Below are 26,148 nucleotides of genomic sequence, written 5' to 3'. Positions count from 1 at the left end.
AGACACGGGCTCCATCCCTGAGTTGGGAAGATACCCTGGAGAAGGAAATGGCAACCTGCTCCAGTATTCTTGCCTGGGAAATCCTATAGACCAGAGGAGTCTGGCAGGGTACCCTCCATGGGGTTGCAAGAGTCAGAACTTAGTGACTAAACTACCAGTGTGAACCCACCAATCTACAACGACCACCAAAACCCCCCATGTGTGAAGTATGATGCTAGCCCATGCAAGTTCAGTGCCTTGGGTCAGGTGTGGCTGTAGTGAGACCAGTATCCCACATCATGGGATTAAAAAATCAGTTTAGGTCATGGCTGTAGCCACCGCTTATGCGCTCAGGTCAATGAGCGAGCCACAGGCAAACAGACAGCATTTGGAGCTGACGCAGCACCTGGCCTAATGGTCCGTGTACATAATTCTGCTTAGGTGCTCTTAGCATATATAAAATGTGTTGAAAGATAACTTGCCCCGGGGATGAAAGAGTAACTCAAACGAGCAATTCATCACATGGCTAGGTGTGAGAAGTATCTTTCTGATGTACTGAGAGCTTCCCAGTCCAAACCGGAGACGTCATCGGAATAGAGGAGCTTTTTGAGTTAAAAATAGAAGCATCAGGAAGGATGGAAACTGGCAGGAACTAAGGACCAATGAGAAGCACGTGGCTGAGCGGAAAGCACTTTGGAGCCCAACAGATCAAAGTCTGCCCCCGCGCTGGGATCTCACACAAGTCATTTAACTGCAGAGAGCCTCAGCTTTCTCCTCTGGAAAACAATCATACCTTTGTGTATGCAGGGTGCTCAGTCGCTCAGTCGCCTCTGATTCTTTGCGAACCCATGGACTGTAGCCCACTCTGCTCCTTTGCACATGGTATTCTCCCAGGCAAGAATACTGGAGTCAGCTGCCATTTCCTACTCCAGGGGATACTGCCAACCCAGGGATCAAACCCTAGTCTCTTGGGTCTCCTGCATTGACAGACAGATTCTTTACCACTAGCGCCACCTGGGAAGCCGCATACATTTGTCCAGAGTTAAATAATTCGGGGTAGGCAAAACTTTAGCATGATGTCTGGCACACAGTAAGCACTGGGGAAATGCAAACCACTACCTAAACCCTCTTTTAAAGGGCAACCCTACTGGGCTTCCCTGGTGACCCAGAGGTTAAGACTCTGAGCTTTCAGTGCAGGGGGAGCGGGTTTGATCCTTGTTGGATCCCTCACCAGGAAACTGATATATCACATGCTGTGTGGCCAAAATAATAATAATAAATAAATAAAGGGCAACCTTATCAAGCAGCATGCAGTGGTCAATGGCTCCAGGAGGGATAAGGCTGGATAGCCTATTTATTGTCTCATAGTCACACACAAGTCCTTGAAGTAGACTCTCAAATCCCCTTAAAGCGGCGGAGGGGGAGAAAAAGGCTCTACCGCCCGTTACCATTACTCAAGAAGGTTTGTAACCAGTGGATCCCCAGTTCAGAAACTAACCTCAGGCATTTATGACAGCTCCCCTGCGCCTGGCCCGACACTGCCCTCTACTGGCCGTCACAATAATCACCGCTCGCAGCCTCACCCAGCATCTCGCTGGGCGCCACGCACCTTTGCCAGCCTGGTATTTTGTTCTGATATTTTTCATATGTAAAGGCATCCCAGCATCCCCAGAGCTGCTTGTGAAGATACTAAACATGCTAAGGATTCAGGCCGAGGCACAGAGAGAGGCCAGCGGGGCCAGGCGGCCACACGCCCAGGGCAGCCCCCTTAGTCGCTGCAGCAAACTGTGAACCTGTAGGGGGAGGGATCCCTGGTCCGGACTTGAGTAGTAAACCAGTGTCAGACTAGTGGGACCTAATGGAGAATATGCGATTCTATCAGACAGATATCATATGTAGGAATCAGTGAATAGCTTTTCATTTTAGACTGCCAGCTGTTGCACAGCCAACAAAATAAACTTGAATATTAGGAGCACAGATACTTTCCACCATTGACAGGCAAGCGGGCAACACTGATGTGAATGCTCTGAAAGACTCTCCCTCCTACAATAAGACAACAATATACAATATAACTAGATCTTGGCTAACACACACACACACATGCACATGAGTTTAAAATATTGCCAAGCTCACAAGTGGTCCCAGGTCAGTAGTGTCCCTTCCTTCTTAGCAAAGCAGATGAATATCTTCTCTTGAGTAAAGTTCCAATTTAAGCCCTCAGATTTCCCACAGGCTAAGTTCAATCAACTATGAGCTAAAAGAAAGAAAGACACAGAGAAACACATCGTATGGCTCAGGCAGGTAGCTCCTAGCCAACGGCCTTTGCCTTCCTTCCATAGTGAATAATCGTTGCAACAGACCAGCCAGCAATTCTAGTTTCCAGCCACCCTCGCATCCAGGTGGAGCCATGACCTGTGGTTTGGACAAAGGAAGGAAGGCAGAAGAGGTAGATGCCGTTTCCAGGCCTGGCCACAAAGACCATGCTTGGGGTCCTCTAAGGGCCCTCCTGTCCACTAGCAGGATGCTGGCACTCAGGGTGATCCTGGAGGCCACATGTTGAACACAGCAGAGCCTTCGTCAGTCAGTGTCCTTGAATGACCACACAGGGCATAGCCCCACATCAATCCGTCAACTTGACATGACGGAAGTAGCAGAGAAAGACCCAGAGTGTTAAACCACTGAGATTGTGAAGGTTAAGTGTGCAGCAGTTGATTTTGTCTTAACTAATGAGTCATTGTGTGCCAGGAGCCAGCGTGAGGAATTCCACCCGTGACAAGGTCATGCGGCAGAGCTCTGATGGCAAGGCTAATCAGACCTCAGGTTTTCCCCCTGGAATTTCCTGAGCATCCACCCCCCAAAAAATAAGAATCTGCCTGCTTTTCCACTCTTCTGACATTCTCTGGAAAAAGTCAATTTAGGGCTTTAGTCTTCTGCATTTTAAAGAGTGTTTTAATCCAAAAACCCCTCTTGATGGCTTTTTAGCCTGCCTGCAGGATTCATACGGCTGCGCGTGTGATAGTTTGAGGCCTCCTGACCGCAGGAGGCACAGGAAGCTTAAAACATCCTAGGAATGTAGGGGCTTCCGAGGAGTCAAAATCTTTAGAATAGGACTGATTAAAAGTTTCATTTGTTGAGCCAATACTTGCTGCCAAATTTTCATATCCTTTATTTTTAGATATAGTTGGTATATAGAAAAACAAGTAGTAGACCTGGTATTAGCAACATTAGATCTTTGAGTTAAGTACCTTCTTTGTTATAACCCACTGCACCTTTGTTCTATAGAGATGTAATTTAATGCTTTAAGGAGATGTAGATTAAAGAAAAACACTTCAGGGGAAATGAAATTAACATTCATTAAGGAAGAGAGCCAAAAAGTGTTAACAAGCCTCTTGGCCAGAAGATAATGTAAATCACCTGAGACCTTTTGTATACAAAAAGATATACAGAAAGAGTCTGGGCTGCGAACGCTACATAATTTTGTATTACCCATTGATCTCTATGTATAATCAAAAGTATAAAAGGCCTTGAAGGACGATAGAAGGAGAGCCAGTCGCTGGACTGGTTTCCCCTGCGTCTCCTTTTTACTCTAATTTCAGGCTGAATTCCCATCTGGGGCGTGGAGGCTCACTGTGTCTACTTACTTGTCCCGGCTTTTAAGATCCGTAAGAGAGAGAGCCCAAGGCGGGGCACTCTCCGATATTCAAACGGGCGCCGGCGGCCTAACGTAGATGATGCAAGCTCCTTGTCTGGAACTTTATTGGTTTTCCATGTAACCCAAGTTAATCAGCCTCTTCTCTCCACTTAATCTTCCTACTACACTATTTCTTCCTAATCTAATCTTATATTAATAAATAAATAAGTTTTCCTCGCCGACTCCATCCATCCTTTGAATTCCCTGGATCCACCGGGGCTGGGCCCCGGCAATTGTGAACATCAGCAGAAACAATAAACCACAAATTTAGCACCAAGAGCTTTAGAGTTTGGGGATTATCATATTTAGAATATGAAATAAGCTTTATGACATGTTTAAAGAAGTAAAAGAGAATCAACATTATCAAGGAACAAAAGACTATCAAAAATCACCCGGCAGGGTTAAGAAAGAATCAGATAGAACTTTGGACGTTAAAAATATAATCATTTAAATTTAAATTTGGTGGCAAGATAAATCACAGAATAAACACAGCTGAAAAGATAGTGAAACTGAAGATATAATTGAATGACCCAGAGGAAAGAGATTAAAGAGAAAGAGATCAAAATACGAAAGAAAGACTGTGGTGGGCTGAATGGTGGCTCCTTAAAAGGTACATCCCCCCAGAGTTTGTGGATGTGATTGTACTTAGGAAAAGGTTCTCCACAGGTGAAATTAAGGATCTTGAGATGAGCCCATCCTAGATTATCCAAGTGTCCTTATAAGAGGACGCACAGTCGCACAGAAGGAGAGGATAACGTGACGATGGAGGCAGAGATCAGAGTGATGACTACAAGCCCCAAGGACACCAACGAGTTCTGGCGGCGCTGGGAGCTGGGAGAGAGGCACGGAACTTCCTCCCTCTGAGCCTCTAGAACCAAGCCCGCCAACATCTCGAGCTTAGAGTTTTGGACCCTCGAACTGTGAAAGAAAAAACTTCTGTTGTTTTAGGCTACCTGGTTTGCGGCAATTTGTTACAGCAGCCGTGGGAAACTAAGACAAAGGCAAGAGATGAGGCTAGAGTGGGAAGTTCTGCGTTACATCAGTGAAGAGCTCCAGAAGGAAGACCAGGGGGATGGGAGGAAGGGCAACATTACAAGGGATAATGGCTGATACTTTCCCAAACTGATGAAATATAGGAATCCTTAGACATGAGACCCAACATACTAAAAAGCAGGTTAAAAGTTTTTGAGACTTTTTTTTGATGTGGACCATTTTTAAAGTCGTTATTGAATTTGTTACAATATTGTTTCTGTTGTTTTATGTTTTATGGTTTTTTTGGCCTCGAGGCCTGTGAGGATCTTAGCTTCCCAACCAGGGATCAGACTCCTACTTCCTGCATTAAAGGCGAAGTCTTAACCCTTGGATCACCAGGGAAGTCCTAAAGAAGGTTAAGTTGTAATACCAAAATTTATACTAAAAAAACCCACAATGAGAATGATGAAAATCCACATCTTCAAAGTCTATCTGTACCTAGGACCAGGATTTCTGGGTCACGGGCAGCATTTTCTCAGGACAGTTCTGCTTCATAGCTGTTGTTTCTGATTCTCGGCAACTTTTTTCATTTTCAAAAGTATCTTCTTGATTTGCACAGATTTTTGAATGTCACCAAACCCCACCCCCGCCCCTGCAAAAGACAAAAATTGCAGTACCAACATCCCATGGACAACAGCTACGACAAAACTCCCTGTGAACCTCAAGGTAAAAAAGCCTGTGAGAACCACCCAACAAGGGCCGCAAAGAGCCGCGGCGTGTCACATCTGTGGGGTGACCAGAGGGAGAGTTGCGTGGACCCTCTTCTACAAAAGTCCCAACATCTTAGAACTCTGTACACTTGTCACGCTGTCCTAACTTGGATGACCCCTTGTCCCAATTTGGATTCTTAAAAATGCAGTATTCTTGCCAAAAAAAAGCTTTTAATGAATCTAACTGTGAAGAAAAGTCAGACCAATCTAAAATACGGCCATGGGCTTCTCAAGAATGTCAACATAGTGGAAGTCCAAAGGAAACAAAAAGGCAGGGACGTCAGCCTTGATGGAGAGCAAAGAAGCATGGCAGCTGAGTGGACTGCTTGAACCGTGATTAGATTTTTCATTTCAGAAAAGGTTATAAAGGATTTTTTTTTTTTGGCAATGGAGAAAAATCTGAAAATAATTGTGGTCATATGGAATTATATCCTAGACATGCTGCATTATTTGTGGGGGTGGGGTGATGGCGGCGGGTAAAGTGTCATGATATTAACCACTGACATTCTATTTTTGGCTGCACCATGTGGCACCTGGGATCTTAGTTCCCCGACCAGGTATCAAACCTATGCCCCCTGCAGGGGAAGCACAGAGTCGTAAACACTGGGCCACCGGGGAAGTCCCAGAAACTGACTTGCAGCTGATTCAGCAGGCACAGGAGCCAAAATAAAACAGAACCCTGTATTTCCCATGTGAGCATAAAAGCAAACGTGCCAAATGTTAACAGAGAGGCACAGCACACAGATACTCGTAATACTATTTCAGCATTTCTGTAGCTTTGAGACTTTTTCATTATAGAAACCTGGGGGATAGCCATATGATGGAATATTACTCGCCAATTAAAAGGAACAAACTGTGGACACCTGCCACCTGGTGACTGAACCTCACAAACAGTTCAGTCCAATTCAGTCACTCAGTTGTGTCCGACTCTTTGCGACCCCATGGACTGCAGCACACCAGGCTTCCCTGTCCATCACCAACTCCCGGAGTTTACCCAAACTCACGTCCATTGAGTCGATGATGCCATCCAACTATCTCACCCTCTGTTGTCCCTTTCTCCTGTCTTCAAGAGTCTTTTCCAATGAGTCAACTCTTCGCATGAGGTGGTCAAATATTGGAGTTTCAGCTTCATCATCAGTCCTTCCAATGAATATACAGGACTGGTTTCCTTTAGGATGGACTTGTTGGATCTCCCTGCAGTCCAATGGACTCTCAAGAGTCTTCTCCAACTCCACAGTTCAAAAGCATCAATTCTTCGTTGCTCAGCTGTCTTTATAGTCCAGCTCTCACATCCATACATGACTACTGGAAAAACCATAGCTTTGACTAGACGGACCTTTGTTGGCAAAGTAATCTCTCTGCTTTTTAATATGCTGTCTAGGTTGGTCATAGCTTCTCTTCCAAGGAGTAAGCGTCTTTTAATTTCATGGCTGCAGTCACCATCTGCAGTGATTCTGGAGCCCAAGAAAATAAAGTCTCTCACTGTTTCCATTGTTCCCCCATCTATTTGACATGAAGTGATGGGATGAGATGTCATGATCTTAGTGTTTTGAATGTTGAGTTTCAAGTCAACTTTTTCACTCTCCTCTTTCACTTTCATCAAGAGACTCTTTAGTTCCTCTTTGCTTTCTGCCATAAGGGTGTCATCTGCATATCTGAAGTTGTTGATATTTCTCCCAGCAATCTTGATTCTAGCTTGTACTTCATCCAGCCTGGCATTTCATATGATGTACACTGCATATAAGTTAAATAAGCAGGGTGACAATGTACAGTCTTGACGCACTCCTTTCCTGATTTGGAACCAGTCTGTTGTTCAAAAATAGTATGCTCAGTAAAAGAAGCAAGGACCAAGGAACCATGTATTGAAAGACTCCGTTTATGAGAAATATCCATAAAAGGCAAAACTAAAAAGACATGAAGTAGATTAGTGGTGATCTGGGGCAGAGGTGGTGACAAATGGGAGTCAACAGTAAATGTGCATGAGGGGTGAGACCTCATGAAGGATGAGACCACCGAAATGGGGAGAGGGGATAAGCAAAGACCAGAGAACAAGCAAAGACCAGTGAACAAGCCTTCACTGGAGGCTCTGTGTGAAGGGGTTAGCAGAAGAGAAGTCAGTGGAACTTCGTATAAGGGTGGATTGAGATGAGGGAGGAAACTTAGAATCCAATGAAGCGTCTGTTGAAGGCAGGGATGGTCAAAAGATAAATTCCACAGAGGCTGAAAGATGGCCCTGAATGTTGCTATTAGAAGGTTTGGCAGTCAGGCTGCTTCAGAGGCTCAGAACCCAGCAGCCTCAAGTGCCCGGCCGGCCAGCAGGCCCCGTGCTGGAAGAGTGGGCTGAAGTCGATACATTAATAATAAATAGCTCCTCAAGATTACGCCTCGAATTGCTCCCTAGCTGCCCTTCTTTCCTTGCCACGGTTCTATGCAGGGATTTCTCCAGTGAAACACAGGGGCATGGAGTCCATTAGTTTTTTTCCCCAAAGAATTATTAAACTTTGTTCCTCAAGGAAATTGGTAGTGAAGGATGTGATTTTAAGTACAACTTTCTGGCCGAGGTTTCTAACCCCCTCCCTCCGTACCCCGCTCCCTAATCCTACCTTAAACCAGGTGAATTTCCCTCTTTTTAAAATCATACTCTGGGGGCGACCCTGGTGGTGGCTCAGTGGTGAAGAATCCACCTCCCAATGCAGGAGACTCGGGTTTGATCCCTGACCAGGGTCGATCTCACAAGTCGGAGCAACTAAGCCCACTGGGCCACAACTACTGAACCTGCGGGCTGCAGCCCAGAGCCACCACTCCTGAGCCCACGTTGTGGCAACTAGTGAAGTCCACACACCCTAGAGCCCGAGCTTCACAAGGAAGCCACTGCACTCAGCCTGCGCACCGCATCTAGAGAGTGGCCCCTGCTCGCTGCAACTAGAGAAAAGCAATGAAGATCCAGCACAGCCAGATATAAATAAATAACATTATTATAAAAAAGAAGATGATACCATTTTTACAGGGTCTCTGGTAGTCCTTAAAAAAAAAAATCATAACTATGAATCTTAACAGGGCAAGGAGTGGGGATAAAAACAATATTCATCCTTTGAAAAGTAAGTGTATGGCTGTCTGGCTTCAAATGCCAACCACAGCTGCAGTGCCCTTTGGGTTCAGTAGCAACAGTTGTCCAGAGGGCGCATGGGGCAACACCACTCTCCTCCCTTTGACATGCATCAAGGTCGGAGAGTTCCAGGGGAAACAGAGGGGAACTGGTCACAGCAGGGGACGACACTCCTGGTGGTCCAGCAGTTAACTTTCCACCCTTCCAGTGCAGGGGGCACGGATTTGATCTCTAGCTGGGGAACTGCAATCCCACATGCTGCTCAATGCAACGTTGAGCCAAACAAATAATAAATATAAAATTTTAAAAAGAAGAACTTGCATTTTAAAAAAAGAGAGAAGTGATCATGATGATAGATAAGACAGAGGACCTCGTCACAGCATTTAAACCCACTCCTTGGAGCCCTCAAGCTCAGAGGGGGCTTCCCTATAGCTCAAATGGTAAAGACTCTGCTTACAATGCAGGAGACCTGGGTTTGATCCCTGGGTCAGAAAGATCCCCTGGAGGAGGGCATGGCAACCCACTCCAGTATTCTGGCCTGGAGAATCCCATGGACAGAGGAGCCTGGCAGGCTACGGTCCATGGGGTCGCAGAGAGTCAGACACAGCTGAGCGACTAACACTTGGAGCCCTCAGCCCCTTATTTTTTTTCTTTCAGGAAAGAAGCTTGAGCCCAGAAAGACCTGGAAGCCACAGGGTTTAGAAGGCGCCGTAGCTGGACTGGAACTAATACCTCCTGCTTCTAATCTGTCACCCTTCTCACGAAGAAGACGCCAACGGCAGAGAGGAAGCGCCCGCGCCACACCCAGCGTGCCGAGCTGGCCAGCACCAGGGTGGGCGCCCAGATGCGGAGAGGGCGGGGACTCGTGCGATGGGACAGGCAGTTACACATGGCTTTGACCGGAAAGACATGGCCAAGTCAAACACAAGGTCATCTTGTTTTGGCAGAAGCACCGCCTTTCTATTTCACATTACTAAGAAATTCGTATTCTGCTGACCTGAAACCACTGAGGTGGAAGCCGGGTAAAAAGGATACCTTCTACCTCACACCCTTCGCCCGAGGGAACTGCTATTTCTGAAAACTTTTCCAGACTCCTGGTTATAAATGACTTAAACTCCCAAACCTAAAATCTCTTGGGAAGAAGACAGAAGTTGTTTTAAGCCACCAGAGCGCTGCAGTCCTCCCCGGTTTGGAATTTAGCAAAAAGGTAAATCATAAGGAGTTTCCAATTGGCTATCTACTCACTTCTTAAAATATTTGACAGAGTGTGCAAAATACTTAATTATACACACTTCTGCTTTGCATTTCGGAAACCTATCCTCAACTGGTGTGGACTGGGGCTGGGGAGAAGGGGGCTGTCGGGCTGAGTTTTAGGCAGTGTTTGCAACGTCCATTTGGATTTTTCATCCACTGTGAAACTACAAAGCTCCCCCATGATGGCCTAGCCTCGGGGGCTGCCTTTCTGTAAGAAGAGGGGGTGTGATGGCAAAGAGAATTTAAAAAGAAATGGGGTGAGTATTGAGGATAAAGCAGTTTCCAAGTAACTTTAGTGAAAGTGCTTGTTGCTCAATTGTATCTGACTCTTTGGGACGCTATGGACTGTAGCCCACCAGGCTCCTCTGTCCATGGGATTCTCCAGGCAAGAATACTGCAGTGGGGTGCCATTCCCTTCTCCAGGGGATCTTCCCGACCCAGGGATCAAACCCAGGTCTCTTGCATTATAGGCAGATTCTTTACTATCTGAGCCACCAGGGAAGTGTTGCTGCTGCTGCTCTGCTGCTAAGTCGCTTCAGTCGTGTCCGAGGGAAGTCCTAAGTAACTCTAAAACAAACACAAAGGGATGCTTACTGGGTTCCTACCAAGTGTCAGGGTACTGAGACACTGGAGGGGGAGGGCCCTGCCCTCACTGGGACCACCAGGCCCTCCCAGGCCCCAGAACCAAGTGTACGAACAAACACCTGGTCCGGGGTCACTGCGATGGCCTGGGTCAGTGTCCCAGATGTGGCTTGTCAAAAGAGGCCTGTTTAAACCATGCCGTACAACTGTTCAGCCGTGGCCGTCTGAGATAAGTAGCTAAGTGTCTGAGGTTGAATCCTCTCTTTTATACTCAACCCCAGAAGCGCTTATTGTTCGCATTGTCCATTGAGGCACACAAAGGAGGGTTTAAAAACAGAGTTGTCCCTGAGGTTCTTGGTCTGGAAGAAGCCTGGAAGGGCAGGGACACAGGCACTGTGGAGTGTGTGTGTGCAGGCGTGTGTGGTGTGCCTAACGAATGCAGCTACAAGGTCTCTGGCTGAGGGGCAGACGCTTGGATGGCCACAGGACAGCGCTGCGCTGAGAGCCACTTCCCTGACAGCAGGAGGTGCCAACGGGAACACAGGACGCTGTGCTCCCAGGCTCTGCCAGCCTGGGGCCCTGTGAGCATGAATAAGCGCTTTCATATCTCTCAGCCTCAGTTTCCTCCGATAGAAAACCAGGGCAACCGTGCCTGCCTTACAGGGTTTTCTGAGGATGGCCTGAAATTCTATTTGAAAGCACCAAACACTAAGTGCTGTAGACACACAGCTGTAGAAATCTGGTAGGCGTTTGGGAAATACACATTCTGTTCCCTCTTGACTGAATCTGGCTGCTTGTTATGAAGGAGGACAACAGTCGTGCTGCAGAGACATAGGCCTCCACCGTCATCACAGATTCTGACTCCAGCAACCAGAGGCCGCGTGGCGAAGATGCCGAGGAACGCATAGGGGGTGCAGAGGTCCTCTGTGCTGGTCCTGATTTACCCATTTCCTGGCTAGATAACCTCGCACTAGCTGCTTACCCTCCCCAGACTTGAGTTCTCTTATCTGTGAATTTGCCCTTACATAGTTTCCAAGGTGATTATAAAGATCATTTGAAGATATCAAGATTAGAAAGTAACTGTTTTTATTTGCAGGAAATAGGATCTTGTGGATCCTTGCGATGCGGAAAATCCTGAGGAATCCACAAAATTCAATTAGAGCTAATAAGCAAATTCAGCAAGGTAGCGAGATGCAAGACCAACGCCCAGAAATCCGCCGTTTTCATGCACTGCAAAAGTGAAATTAAGAAAATAATTCCACTCATAATAAAATAAAAAATAAAATGCCTAGAAATTATTTAAAAAGAAGAGCGAGACTTGTGCACTGAAAATTATAAAGCATTGTGTGAAGACTTTGGAACCTGAATGGATGTCCCATGTTTGCGAATCAAAAAATTTAATACTGTTATGTTGGTAATACGTCCTAAATTGTTGTATGGATTCAACACAACACCTAACAAAATCCTAGCTAGAGTTTTTTTTTTTCCCCCAGAAATTGAAAAGCTCATACTAAAACTCATTTGGAAATACAAGTGACTCAAGATAGCCAAAACAATCTTCAAGAAGAAGAAGTACGAAGTGGAAAAACATACACACCCCAATTTCACAACTTACTACAAAGCTACAGCGATCATGACAGTGTGGTCCTAGTGTTAGGGCGAACATAGGGAGTTAAACTGAGAGCCCAGGAATAAACTCTAACATTCACGGTCAGTTGATTTTCTACAAAAAATGTCAAGAAAATTCAGCAGGAAAGAAATTAGTATTTCAACAAATGGTGCCAGAACAGTTATCTCACACCACACACAAAAATTAGCTCCACATGTATCGTGAACCTAGATGCAAGAACTGAAAGTACAAAACTCTCAGAAGACTAATGATCAGGGCTGAAGTCCGAATGCCTTAGGACTGGGTATGTGGTCCAGGACCTTTGCAAAATCATAGAGGAGGAAAAGAGGTCACATCACCACCCACCCAGTAGGGACTGAAACTGAATCTCCACTGAGCCCAGTGGGATGGAGGTCAGAGTCAGACTGAGATTTATTTATTTTTTATTGCAGTAAAATATACATAATATAAAACTTGCCACTTGAACCACTTTTAAGTGTGCAGTTCAGTTTTATGAAGAACATTCACTCTGAGTGTGTAGCCGTCAGCACCAGCCATCTCCAGGACTTTTTATTATCCCAGACTGAAACTCCGCCTCATTCAGCATTAACTCCTTATCCCCTCAGCCCCTGATAACCACCTTCTATTCACTCTCTCTGTGAATCTGACGATTCTGGGTACCACAGAATCAAAGTGGAATCAAACAATACATCTCTTTTTTGTCTATGGCTTATTTGACTTAGAATGTTTTCAGGTCTACTCAGAGATTTAGATTATTTTTTGTTTAAAGAAAATCAAGAAATGCACAATTTCTAATACACTCAATGGACATGAGTTTGAGTAAACTCCAGGAGTTGGTGATGGGCAGCGAGGCCTGGGTGTTGCAGTCCGTGGAATCACTAAGAGTCGAATACAGCTAAGTGACTGAAGTGACTGAACCAATGTACTCAAGTTTGTGAACTTGGATCCACTTTACACACAGATGGGCTCATTCATCTTCCCCTAATTCTGGTCCAATTCTTATCTGATCCTGAAATTGTTTTTCTCTCTGATCGTCCACATTCAGTCTTGCCAGTTCCCCATCAGACCCCTGACCCCAGGTCCACTCCAGAGACTTGACTCCCAGGGTCCTTAACTCTCCCCTTGGTCTTGGACAGCCTTGTCCAAACCCACACAGCTCAGAAATATCAGAGAAATTGTCTCAAAGCCTAGCTCTGCTCTCCAAACGCTCCATCATTCCCACCTCTGCCCCTTGGCTTGAATGATGCCAGTCACCCCCCACCAAGCCTTTTCTCCAGGTTTCAACTCCTCCCTCAGATCCTGGTGGCTCAGGTGATAGAGTCTGCCTACAATGTGGGAGACCTGGGTTTGATCCCTGGGTTGGGAAGATCCCTTGGAGAAGGAAATGGCAACCCACTCCAGTATTCTTGCCTGTAAAATCCCATGGACAGAGGAGCCTGGTGGGCTACACTCCATGGGGTTGCAAAGTCAGACACAACTGAGCGACTAACACTTTCACTTTCCCACATCCTTCAGGCTTTACTCAAATACCACCACCTCAGCAAACCTCCTCAGAAGTGGTCCCTGCACATCCTGTGCCTATTCTGTCCTGGCCTGTGACTCCACGCACACTGAGCTGTTCAGCTTCATTACAAGCTCATCCAAGACAGAGGACACGTCCCTTCGGAAGAGCAGTCTCACCTAGAAAACGTTCACATAGCCCTGCATAAGGAGTGATCATACACGAATGTACATTATGAATTTGTCAAAGTTACATGTTGCTGTAATAATTACCAGATTCAGTTTGGACAGTAAGTGGTTTGGACAGTAAGTGGTCCAGGAGTCAGCCAATGAATGAAAATGGGCTGTCAAAGCACTACCCAGCTCTGAAATGTGACCATCTGTGGGTCAAGGCGGTATGGGGGGTGGGGGCATCTTACTTTGGCCTGAAAGAAAAAGGTGGGTTGGAGGGCAGCTGCAGCCAGGCTGGGGTTGAGGCCGGGGAGTTGCAGGGAGGGCGGGAGTAGAGCTCTTCCAGAAGTAAGAAGTGGTATCAGCCAAGGCAAGGACAGGACGTTCTGGGAGAGGCCTCCAACCAAATCGGGGAAGTAAAGAGGTCACTCTCCAGAGTTCCACCCCCTCAAGGCTTTCACGACTAGCTGACCAAACCCCAGTGATCCCCGCATTTGAAGGGTAGGAACCAGTCTGTGTCCACAGACAGAATCTCCAAAGCGTGATTCACCACACAGCTGGCTGGTGGGTTCAAAAGTCCAACAGGTGGTTGAGAGTCAGATAAATTAAAAAAAGCATTTTGTTTTCATTGGATTATTTTAGCTTTCAGCAGCTGTTGACACAGTCTGAGAATGAACTCTCTGGAACATGATTTTCCTTCTTATCTGTTCCATCAGAACTCGGGAGGCTATTTGAGGCTCTTGAAGAAGAGCAGCCATCCTCCGAGGACCATCCAGACCCGGGAAAGTGGGGAGGACGGCTGAGCTGAGCCCCAAACACCCCCATATCCACCCCCACCACACACAACCTTCTAGAGGCTTCCGCCTCCCCCTTGACCAGATCTTGATGAAGTCTACACAGAAGGCTTCTTCGTATCCCATCTCTACTTCAACTTACACATCTCGGCAGATGTTCGAGAGGCTGAGGGAAGAAGCAAAATCCATCCAGCAGGGAAGCCCCACCAAGACAGAGTGGAGTGCTGAAGGGTGCCGGCCAAGTGGCAAGCATGGATGAAGAGGCAGGAAGGACCGGAAATGATGGCTCAGCTTCCAGCCCCCTGTATCTGAGGGAGGCCATCCTTTGGGCTGGGATGCTCTGCTCTAGGTCCCACTTGTCCTGGCACTGCAGGAGCACCCAGGTGCTTGTACCCGGCATGACTCTGTGACCCGGCTCTCAAGCCCCTTCTCCTCGTAGGGAAAGGGCCGAAGACAGGAGAAGGTCATGATCAAGCACCAGATCCAACACAGGACCCAGAGGAGCCCGACCTGCCCTGGGGTCCCCACCTGGGAGACCGTGGACACAATGGCCTTATTCAGGGATGGGGACTCTGAAATCCGAGTAGGTGTTGCCGAAAGTGTCTCTAAAATAAATGTTGACCTGCTGACTCAGGCTCCCTCTGAATCCACTTGAAGTATTCTTCTGTGGCAAAGCAGCAGCCTGCGGTCCCATCGGTCAGCAGCAGGGAGACGGGGGTGAGACGGGAGACCCACCTGGGGTGGAGACCGCCTGGCTCCGTGTGGGGAACCTTCTGAAGGAGGGTTTGCTGAGCTCAGAATCAAAGGCTTTCAACACGCCTTCAAGCTCTGCTGCCACCCTCGCCAGCCCCTCCTGCCGGGAATGTGTTTCTTGAAGCCAGACGAACCCTTGTAACAAGAATGCCCTGGCCTCACCATGGACGCCAAGAGAAACAGGCTTTACGAAAAGTGGCACTTCAGCGTAGACAGCTCTGGTTGTGGGAGCTGAAATAATGATGTGCCAAGAGAGATTACCTTTGTAAATTCTAGGAATGCGCTTTTTTTCTCCAGGCTTGAGCCTCTGAGTGCTCCTAACCGATTCGGCCACCCGGACACCTCACACACCCACTCCTCAGCATCCACCACACACACTGTAGTTTTCAGTGGAAACGTGAAAAGATGCATTAGGTGTCCCTGGGAAGTAAGTGACAAAATTCAGAGAAAATTTCATGCAGTTGAGAAGACAGATTTAACTGTGTGTCTGTGAGAAATATCCTCTACCAGCTGTGGGGCAAGTAGAAAGACAAGTCCATGTACGGGGGTCCACTGGGACCCACAGGAGCAATTTCTCTCTTGGACTCCCATCATTTTTCTACACGTTTCTGGAACTCTCCTTCACTCTACTATCTTCGATCCCCTCAAGGGCCAAGTCCAGGTGAATATCCTAATCCAACCTGAAATCTAGTCTGATGAAAATTGACTTCATCAAATAAACAGCTATCCAAGCTTTGCCATCTCTGCTCCTAGGAGCCCCAGACTTCTGAATTTCTTGTAGCCTTGGAATTGACTCAGGTTCCCTTCCTCTTAGCTCTTCCATATTCACTCATACTCATTCAGCAAGTTCTGCCCCAAGGGCATGCCTCAAATTAAACTTTTCACTTACAGCCCATCATAAAGAATAGATGCTCAAAGTACATCACTGCAGTACTAGTTACTATTGTAACTAGTGTTGTAACCAGGACATAAAAGTATCAACATTCATCAGTAGAAGAATGGATAAAGAAATTGTAGCACATATATACAATGCAATATTATTCAGCCACAAAAATGAACGAGACTGTAGTGATGTGAATGGACCTAGAGTCTGTCACACAAAGCAAAGTCAGTCAGAAAGAGAAAATCAAACACCCTGTATTAACACACACGAATATATATGGAAGCCAGAAAAATGGTACAGATTTACTTATTTGCAGGGAAGGAATAGAAGCACAGATTCAGAGAAGGGGACACAGAGGGGGAGGAAGCATTGACATATATACAATCTCATGCGTGCTCAGTTGTGTCCGACTCCTTGTGACCCCACGGACTGTAGCCCACCAGGCTCCTCTGTCCATGGGATTCTCCAGGCAAGAATACTGGAGGGGGTTGCCATTTCCTTCTCCAGGGGATCTTCCCAACACAGAGATTGAGTGTGCATCTCCTGCATCGGCAGGCAGATTCTTTACCAATGTGCCTCCTAAAAAGCCCTATATATACACTAGCATGTGTGAAATAGATCCAGGGGAGGGGAGGCCAGGGAGCCTGGAGGCCAAGTCCACGCTGCTTGTGCTGCAGGCTCACAGAGACCCCCCAGGTGAAACCTTGAATTCTGCAGAAGGTTGAGGATGTGGGCTTTTTCCAAAAAGTGATTTCTCAAGTACTATTTGCATTGATTTCCTTTGGCCCAAGTGACAGCTGGTTTTAATTTAAATCAGCTATTTTCTTGAAAGCAAGGGAAAGCTTACCTTATCCCATAATCCCTCACTCCAGAATGTAGGGCCTTGCAGTCTGGGAAGAATTCGCTTCAGGTGGCATTTCTAGGAGGGCGGTCAGAATTGTACCAGCACAGATTTTAATTCTAAGTAGTTAAATTTCTTGGTTTTGCCTTGATTCCAGTAGATGATTAACCAAGCGCCTTTGTCCGGGCTCCGGCTGCCTCCTGGGCTGGTCATAAGGAGACCTCTGTTCGTGGACCCCAGGTCACACGCACCACCTCAGGACATACCAGGACTGGAGTCAGCGCCACGCTGGTTCCTGTGTGACATCTGGGCCTCTGAAGCCTGCCCTCTGATCTCAGCCCTGCCACTGATGCCCTCAGGTGTCTGGAGGGAAGCACCCAGTCTCCCAGCACTTTATTTGGTAGTTCAGTCAGTCGTGTCCGACTCCTTGTGACCCTATGTGACCCCGCTGTAGTCCACCAGGGTCCTCTGTCCATGGGATTCTCCAGGCAATAATACTGGAGTAGGTTGCCATTTCCTCCCCCAGGGGATCTTCCCAACCCAGGGATCGAACCTGAGTCTCTTCCATCTCCTGCACTGGCCGGCAAATTCCACCGCTGAGCCACCGGGGAGCCACATTTGTCCTGCTGCAAACACATTTTGGGCTTCCCCGGTGGTGCTAGTGGTAAAGAGTCCTCTGGCCAGTGCAGGAGATGCAAGAGACTCAGGTTCGATCCTGGGTCGGGAAGATGCCCTCGGGGAGGAAGTGGTAACCTACTCCAATATTCTTGCCTGGAGAATCCCACGGACAGAGGAGCCTGGAGGGCTACAGTCCATGGGATCGCAAATAGGCAGGCATGACTGAGCACACGACACACGCAGCACACACAGGCCTCCCAGGAAGTGCCAGTCCTGCCCCTCTCTCATTTCACGCCTGCTTCTGGCAGCAGCTGAGATTCTGGCCTGATCGGGGCCCAGAAACTAAGGAAACGGAGGTTCACGGCACTGTGATGACTTGTGCCTGAAGTCTTCCCGACCCTGCGAGGACTCCCACCACAGCTTCAAGCAGCTTCTCTCCCAGCTTCAAGGCCAAGTTCTTTCCAGTAACCCACCATTCCTCATTATGCAAAGAGAACACCAAGGGCGTTATGTCTTGTGGTCAATAATTCACGTAAGGAAGTGAGATCATAGTCCGTCTTAGGAATTCTGAGGAACCTTAAGACAGTGTGTATTTCAGTACCAAAGGGATCTAGCGTGATTCTTTTGTTGGTTCATAAAATGCTCAAACGCTCAAACCCTAAGTGCACTTCCTAACAGATATATCCTTCCATATATATATATAGAGAGAGAGAGGAATCTTTCAATATCAGGTGGAAAAATAAGCATGGACATTGGGGAAAATAGTCTAGCTCTCACCCTGAGTCAGTTCCAGGGCAGTGGACATGATAGCAGCCTCATGGCCGGGCATTGCCTAGCTCGTAGTCCTGCTCCAAGCCTTACGTCCACTCAGCGTGTATAAGACAAGCCACACCCAAAGACATCTGCACATGAACATGTCTTGCAGGACACAGCCTACACATAATATTGCTTCCATAAAGTAAGAGGTGGGGGCTTCCTTGGTGGTTCAGTGGTAAAGAATCTGCCTGCCAATGCAGGAGACACGGGTTCAGTCCCTGGTCCGGGAGGATCCCACGTGCCGCGGGGCAACTGAACCCAGGCGCAACTGCTGAGTCTGTGCTCTGGAGCCCAGAAGCAGCAACAACGGAGCCCTAGGGTTGCAACTCCTGAAGCCTGCAAGTTTGAAAGTAAAGAGGTCTCTGTCAAACATTCCTGGGATCTGCACTGTCCCCCCACGAAAAGAGCGCTTCTGTCATAACCAGACTATACCCACAGCCTGACAAGAAAGCGTCTGCATGACTAACACTTTGTGCCAATTAGTCCTTGCAGGGATATCAGGAACGGGGAGGGGGGTCTGACGAACAAAGGGTCGTGTCACTGGCTTGACTCCTCCACGGAGACTGTAACGGTCCCTTTTTGCTCACTGGAGTCTGGCTTGCTCAGACTGGATTTTGTTCATCTTTTACTGAGACTGAGAAAAGTGCGCGTGGCAGTTTGTGAATTGAGTCTCCCGGCAAGGCTCTGAAAGACAACTGGTGTGGGGGGTGGTCTGCGGGTGTGAAAACCCTGGACAGACGGAGTGGAAGCCGGGCTGTGACACACAATAGCATCTGTGTGTGGCCCAGCAGCCAGCAAACGGCTTCCTTCCCCGCAAGAGGAGAGCTGTGCCAAGTGAGGACCAGAAGATCTTAGAGATGCTCATCGTCTGTCTGTTGGAGGGAGACGTCTTAAAATGGGCAAATAATTTCCTTGCTGTGTGCAGTCTGGATTTTCTTTCCTCTCCATGCCCTTATTTCTAATTCCCAAACTCTCTCCCCTCCTTCATCTTACAGCATTTTTATGCACACATGCGTTTGGTCTCCATGTATGAAGTCAGAGACATAGCAATTTGTCTTTCCCGAATCCTGGGGCTTTGCCTGTTCTGTGAAGATCCATAATGAGGTACCAGAGTTCTCATTCCCTTCCTGTTAACATAATTCGTTCTCATTCCCTTCCTGTTAACATAATTCATGGAGCTTTTCCCTGTGCTCAGAGCACAGAGCTAAGTCCTACAGAAGCATCATCAATTACAGTGCATTCTCACCAGCGTCCTTGAACAGTTTGCTAAATTCTTTCTGAGCGCCTCTTGCTGGCCCTTGCAATGGTTAACTGGTAAACAAACTGGAAGCTAGGAATCCCACTGTGCCATCAGGGTGTACATTCTATGACACAGACAGAGGATCAAATTCATGGAATCACATTCAGCGTGCCTGCAATCCCAGGTGAAAGTCATCTTTAGGCAAAAGTCAACTTTCCCAAACACTGGCCCAGTTTGGGTGAGCTGGGGATTTGGGTTTTGTTTTCTTAACAGATGCTAGAAGTTAAAAACAGGAATCTGAACTATGCATCAATTTTTTCTTCTCCATGTCATTTTACCTGGCCCAAAAAGGCAAAAGAAGGAGCAAGTAGTGTTGCTAAGTAACACTTTAGGATATAACCTGAATACTCCCTCCAAGTCATACAGGAATCCCACGTGTAACTTTCATAGCCCAATAAGCCACAACAGTTCCAGGATGACAGATGACTGCAGAGCAAAAGGGACAGAAGGAATTTGATCCAAACGAAGACCTGTCGGCTTTTTAAATTTCAACTTAGAAAATACGGAGTTGGCTAGAATTTTTAATTTGCAAAACAAATAACCACTTTAACCATCGTCTAATCGTAGAGTCCTCTGTTCTCCACATTGCGAAGCCAAAACAGGTCCCAGGGAATAACTTTAGGAAAATAACACATTCATGCACACACAAAAAAAGGAACCTCAGCCGAGAACACATACTTCTTGCCTATCCCTGGGGTCCCCAAAGATGAAAGCAGACTGAACCTTTAAACACGATTCTAATGCCAGGAGCTCACTGTTCCTGAAGGACTCCAGCCCGCCCTCCGCACCCAGAGGAGGGGAGGGTACTCACCGGTCATGAGGCTGTAGTAATTGGGATAAGAGAGAGTGGGAAAGTCCGGGGTCAAGTAATCCACTTTGACCCCTTTGCTCACAATCTCTTTGAACCCGGGCAAGGACTCCAGGGCCTCATCGCTGATGTAGTCTGCTCGGAAGCCATCCAACAGAAACACCAGGAGTTTCCGGTGGGCCGAGGCTGGCTGCGCCAGGCTGAGCACGAGGGCCAGCAAGAGGACCCCCAGCTTCCCTGCCATGCCGCCAGGAGCCTGCCCCAGCCGAGGATGCAGAGTCTGCAGCTATTCTCTCTTCTAGGGGCTGGACCTTGACTACTGGCCTTCCTGAGCCAAGTTCACTTTCAGAATTTAAAGGTACAGCACCCCCTTTTAAAAAACATCTAGGCTCACCCTTTACTAGCAAGTCTGGAGATGGTCTCCTTCAGAGAAGTCAAGTTCCCAAACCACCCGGAATAAATACCAGGGGACAGAGAGAGTGCAATCCATCAGCCACAATGGGGCACTTGCCATGGGTGCTTGCCACCTATTGTACCTCTACAATGGTGAAGTCACGTGCTGCTCAGCGGCTGACCTCTGACACCCCCCACCCTACCCCCCGCCAAGGAGTCTAGGGTGGAGGTCAGGAATGAGGCACTCTACACCAGGAAACTGGCAGGGAAGGTCTTCAGATGGTGGTCAGATATTTTCAGGAGCTGGTTTACCCTCATATCCAGTTGTTTCCTCATATCCAGAAAAGCACTAAAATCCATCTGCTAGTTACTATATCTTGTGACTAGCAGAAGCTCCACGAGAACAGAAGAAACTCTACCAGAAAAAACAAAAAAAAACAAAAAATATGTGCTTGATAGCATGTACTCCCCCTTTGCCAGAATCACATATACACTGTTTGTCCCCTTGACCTCTTTGGAGCAGTTTCCAAGAGCTATCAGAGGCCCTGTCTCCAGGCTGCCGTCCTCATTTTACCCCAAATAAAACTTAACTCACAACGCTCACAGAGTGCATCTTTTTTAGTCGACAGTTATGGCGACCAGTGAAGAGCCCCAGAGTGGACTTCCCTCCTTCCCCTGAACTCTACTAGGAACCTGAGCCTCGGTACCAGCAGTGGCCCCTCGAGCCCGTCCACCTCCTCAGGGAGTGCAGACAAATTTGGGGAAGTCTCTTTTGGTTCTAGGACCTCCCGCAGTGGCTGAGGATCCCGAGTTCTTGTTTTTTTAATATGGGGAGAGGGACCAGGGCCCTGCCCACTGACCTTGCTATGGGCCACAGGCCCCAGGTCTCTGGGGACATAGTGCGAGAGCACTCACTGGGACCAGTTCCCTCCATCCCCGGTGATCTGGGGCCAAGAGCACTGGAGGCAGAGCTGGCCTGGAACCCCACCGCTCCATCCCCACACTGGAGGCGCAGCCCTCAGGCTCCCTGGCAACTGAATCCTCGAGGCAGCTAAGCCTGGGTCCCTGCCCTGTCTTTTCATCACGTGGTCTTCCCAACCACAGAGACCTCTCGTTCCTGCTGCAGGTGAACCCTGGAGCAGCGAGGTGGGAATAGAGACAGGAGAAGAACTCCAGAAGCACTCTGGGTTCAGGGCTCACCTTCCCCTCAGGGCCCGCCCAGGGCTCTCTCCCGCCTGGGAAGGCATGGGGGTATTAGGCACTTCCCTGCAGCCCCTTGCAGTAGCTCACATCCTCTGCTCCCTCCCAGGAAGGGAATGTTCTGAGCCTTCCAAGAATCCCCGGCCTCTGCTGACCTGGCTGGGCCCATCTGGCTCTGCCTCTCTGTGATGGGACCAGGTCTGAAGGGTTAGAAGGGGATGGACAAAGCTGGGGTAGCTGGAGATGGATCAGCCACACGGGAGAAGGGAGCATCCCCAGGAACCCAGGATGCCACCTCTAGGACCCAAGTTCTTTCACCTGGGGGTTGGGGAATGGTGGTGGTGTGTGTGCTCACCATGGTGAGCTACAACCCATGGGGTCCCTGCCTCCTCACCCCATGGTTCTTCCAGGTAAGAATACTGGGGTGTGTAGCCATTCCCTTCTCCAAGGGATCTTCCCGACCCAGGGATCAGACCCAGGTCTCCCGCACCGCAGGCAGATTCTTTGCCATCTGAGCCATTGGGATATATTGGAAGACACGTCACTTAAAGGACTCACTACAACCCAAATGGAAAGGCCCCCCATCAGGTGCTCTTAACTAGCTCATATGCAGCGAAATTAAAGGGAATTGACTATTGGATTTATATTTCCCACTAAAAAGGGTTCCTACACTGGACTGGTCTATAGAGAGGAATGCTAATCTCAAACTCACCTTAAAAGGACCCTCAAAAAAAAGAGGAACTACACTCACACCAGGACGAGAAGAAGACGACATCAGAAGTAGACAGCTCACCCGAGATGCTGGACCTGACTCCTATGATCATTTATAATTTTTCCTGACCTCTTGGACCTTTGCATATGAATCCAATGTTTTCATATCATGAATGTGATTCTATGCTAATTTTATAAATCAGTCCAAATTGTTGGGTTTGTGGTCAATTACCTCTATCTAGTACTTCTGGGTTACATGGTGGATATCCCCCCTCCAAAGCTCTGTTTGACAGCCCTTCGAAAATGTATTTCAGAAGAAATTTTAATCCTATTCAGGCTACTCATGATTGCTATTAATATAGCATAACCATATTTATTTAAGGATGTATTTCCAAGATCAAATGGCAAAGTTCAACAATGCAAAACTGTGGTTACACTTGCACCAACCTAATAGATGGGATCCTCTTACCCAGCCAATTGATAATACCTGCTCTGACCCTGGTCATAGATTTAAAGTCTCTTTTCAGCTCATAAGGCTCAATCAAAACAACAAGCCAACTCTCAATCAATAACTGTGATCTCTCGTTTATTAAAAGGAAACCCCCCACATTATGAGATGGTCTTAGACAGTTAACAACAGGCTTTGGTCATTTAAGTTTAAAAGCTCTTCAATGTTGGGAACAATTAAATCACACTAAGGATAATCAGCCTAGAAACATCGGGAAACTAGGCTGGGTGCCTTATGAACAATGCCTACATATTATTACCCTTAGAGACAGTATCCTATGGAACTGACTGGGTCAGACAACCAGAGAGTCACTAGGTTGTACCAAATGGGACTCAGTGGATTTGTGGTACTAATTCATGGCCTTGGCTTCCACCTGGATGGATAGGAAAGTATACTCTGGGATTTGCATGGTGACTGACTCTTGTGACTCACAGAAGCTTCAGGAGACCAGCAGAAACTTTCTACCAAACACACACACACACACACACACACACACACACACGTATGTATGCTTGGTTGCATGTGTTACCCCTTAATCACATATACACTGTCCTTCCCTACTACCTCTTTGGAGTAGCCTCTTAGAGCTATCTGAGCTGCTTTTTCCTGGGCTACAGTCCTCAATTTGCCCCCAAATAAAACTTAACTAGCAATTCTCACCTTGTCCATCTTTTTCAGTTGACAAACCGTATTATTTTGGGGCAAATATTCCAGAAATAGAAGCACCCACAGAGAGGTAGAATTTTAGATGACAGAAGTCAACTCTTAACTTCGCAGTCGGGCTGACCAAAGGGAGGAGTCAAGGAAAAGGGTGATCTCTTAATTTGCTGTTATCCCTCATCTCTGCCCAATTTAAACTCTCACAGTGAATTCCTCAGAATTTAGTAACATGAACCTCTTAACTCAGGGTGTCAACAGGAGACAGTAGACTTCTGTGGAGATACCTGTGAACTTTTCAGCGGTGCCCCCAGCTCCAGAGCATTTAACAACAAATTATCTGTCTACGTGTCAATCATTGTATCCATCTATGTGCAGAACTTACTTTATATTTCAAGGTGCTTGTGTTCAAACATAACTGTAGTAGGAGATACCTCTCAGCAGAACCATAGAGTCAGAAAGTTCCAGAGTTGGACAAGATAGTCGGGGGATCATTACTGGCACATTGGCCTGAGACAGCACTGCCCTAGAAGGGCAGCAATGAGAAAGACTTGGTGGGCGAGAGTTCGAGATGGACAAGCACAGCTAGGGACAACCATGAGGCTTTGTGCCAAGAAGGACCAGGCAGAAGAGGGCCTGGGAAGCTGGCCAGGAGGTCAATACAGGGCAGCAATCACAGGTGGGTCAGGAGACAAAGCACGAAGTCCAGACACCAGGTATCTGTGGGTCTTTCATTTGGCAGAAAATTCAATATAAAGGCTTATAAAATGTGCGTGGCCCATAGCAAGCACTTGACAAATGCTATTATTATCATTATAACATTGCTCAGATCCTGGTGAAGCTTGCAAGGTTCTGGACAAAGCTTCCTAGGGACTGGAGGTAGTCTGACCTTAATCAACTCTAGAACGGCTGTCAACCAACCTCTGTTCTCTGCTTGTGATGCAATAGAGGCATCGACTAATCTTATTGTGGTCATCTTTTCACAAATATATATCTGTACTGAATCAAAACAAAAGAAAAAACACTCTATAATGTATAAGAATTAAACTTTTTTTTTTAAGAGTAAAAGGCAGTGCTCGCTTCGGCAGCACATATACTAAAATTGGAACGATACAGAGAAGATTAGCATGGCCCCTGCGCAAGGATGACACGCAAATTCGTGAAGCGTTCCATATTTTTGGGAGGGGGGTTCATGTTTGGGAACGCATGTAAGAATTAAAGATTTTAAAATTAAAAAAAAAATAAAAAAATTAAAAAAAAAAGAGTAAAAGGCAACATTAAAAAAAATTCATACAATAATCATTCTATGCCTTCCTACTAGGAAAGCAGTATTATCTGTGCACACTTTAAATTAAATGGTCTTCGAGAATGTACTCGGGCTTCCCAGGTGGCTCAGTGGTAAAGAATCCACCTCCCCAAGCAGGAGATGCCTGCATTCGGGAAGATCCCCTGTGTTAGAAAGGTCACCTGGAGGAGGAAATGGCAATCCACTCCAGGATTCTTGCCAGGAGAATCCCATGGACAGAGGAGCAGAGTCGGACACAACTGAGTGAGCACCCAGGTGCACAAGATCACACCCTGTACATACAGGGTAGCTAAGTGAGCAAGATCACCCAGACACTAAGTGGAATGGCCAAGAGCTGCTAGCCTGACTCCTAACCTCATGCTGTGGTCCTGCTTGGGCCTTTCATGGTGGGGAGCAGGGGCTCTCTCTTGATATGATCAGTCTCAGTTGGGGCTGCAGAAACTTGTCTCCTATGGTGGACCCTGGCCTCACTGCTCCAGAGTGCAGACTGAACCCATCCCACCACAATTCTAGTCTGTAAGACTAGGTTATTACAGACCTTTAAAGATGCCTCCTATTTTTTTTTTTTCCAGTTACAGCTCAAGCAAGCAGAACTTTATTAAACAGGCAGCAGATAGTACACCCTTGAAACACGAGGGTGGGCTGACCTCGAAGGAGTGGCCCCTCGTATCATTTTGATCCAAAGCCAGGCTTGGGAACCACTGCTGACAAAGACAGGCAGCAACAGACAGGCCTGAACGAGGTCATGTCATCTTCAGATCTGCATGTTAGAAAGCAGGATTCAGAAGCCATGAGGAGGTGACATGGGTGCTGATGGAGGCAAGAATAATAACATCCACCTTTCTTGATATTAAGGACTTTACATGCGGGACTTTCCCGGTGGTCCAGGGATTGAGAATCCACCT

The 26,148-nt window shown here is 47.3% G+C and overlaps 1 protein-coding gene across 4 annotated transcripts in view; it reads right to left on the bottom strand.

The window, feature by feature from the left end:
- The window catches only part of ENPP6 (ectonucleotide pyrophosphatase/phosphodiesterase 6), a 79,712-nt gene extending 58,947 nt beyond the window's left edge, over nt 1–20,765 (bottom strand). For 2 of the 4 annotated variants that reach the window (XM_013975399.2, XM_013975396.2), the window contains exon 1: nt 20,472–20,765. In XM_013975399.2, the coding sequence (XP_013830853.2) occupies nt 20,472–20,712 (241 nt within the window). In that variant the 5' untranslated portion in view covers nt 20,713–20,765. The remainder of the gene's footprint in view (nt 1–20,471) is intronic. The other 2 variants (XM_018042101.1, XM_005698709.3) reach the window with 1 other exon arrangement.

Source organism: Capra hircus, chromosome 27 (assembly GCF_001704415.2).
Source record: "Capra hircus breed San Clemente chromosome 27, ASM170441v1, whole genome shotgun sequence".
NCBI lineage: Eukaryota > Metazoa > Chordata > Mammalia > Artiodactyla > Bovidae > Capra > Capra hircus.
Note: the sequence above shows the minus strand (reverse complement) of the source record. Positions and strands in the feature narration are given on the sequence as shown.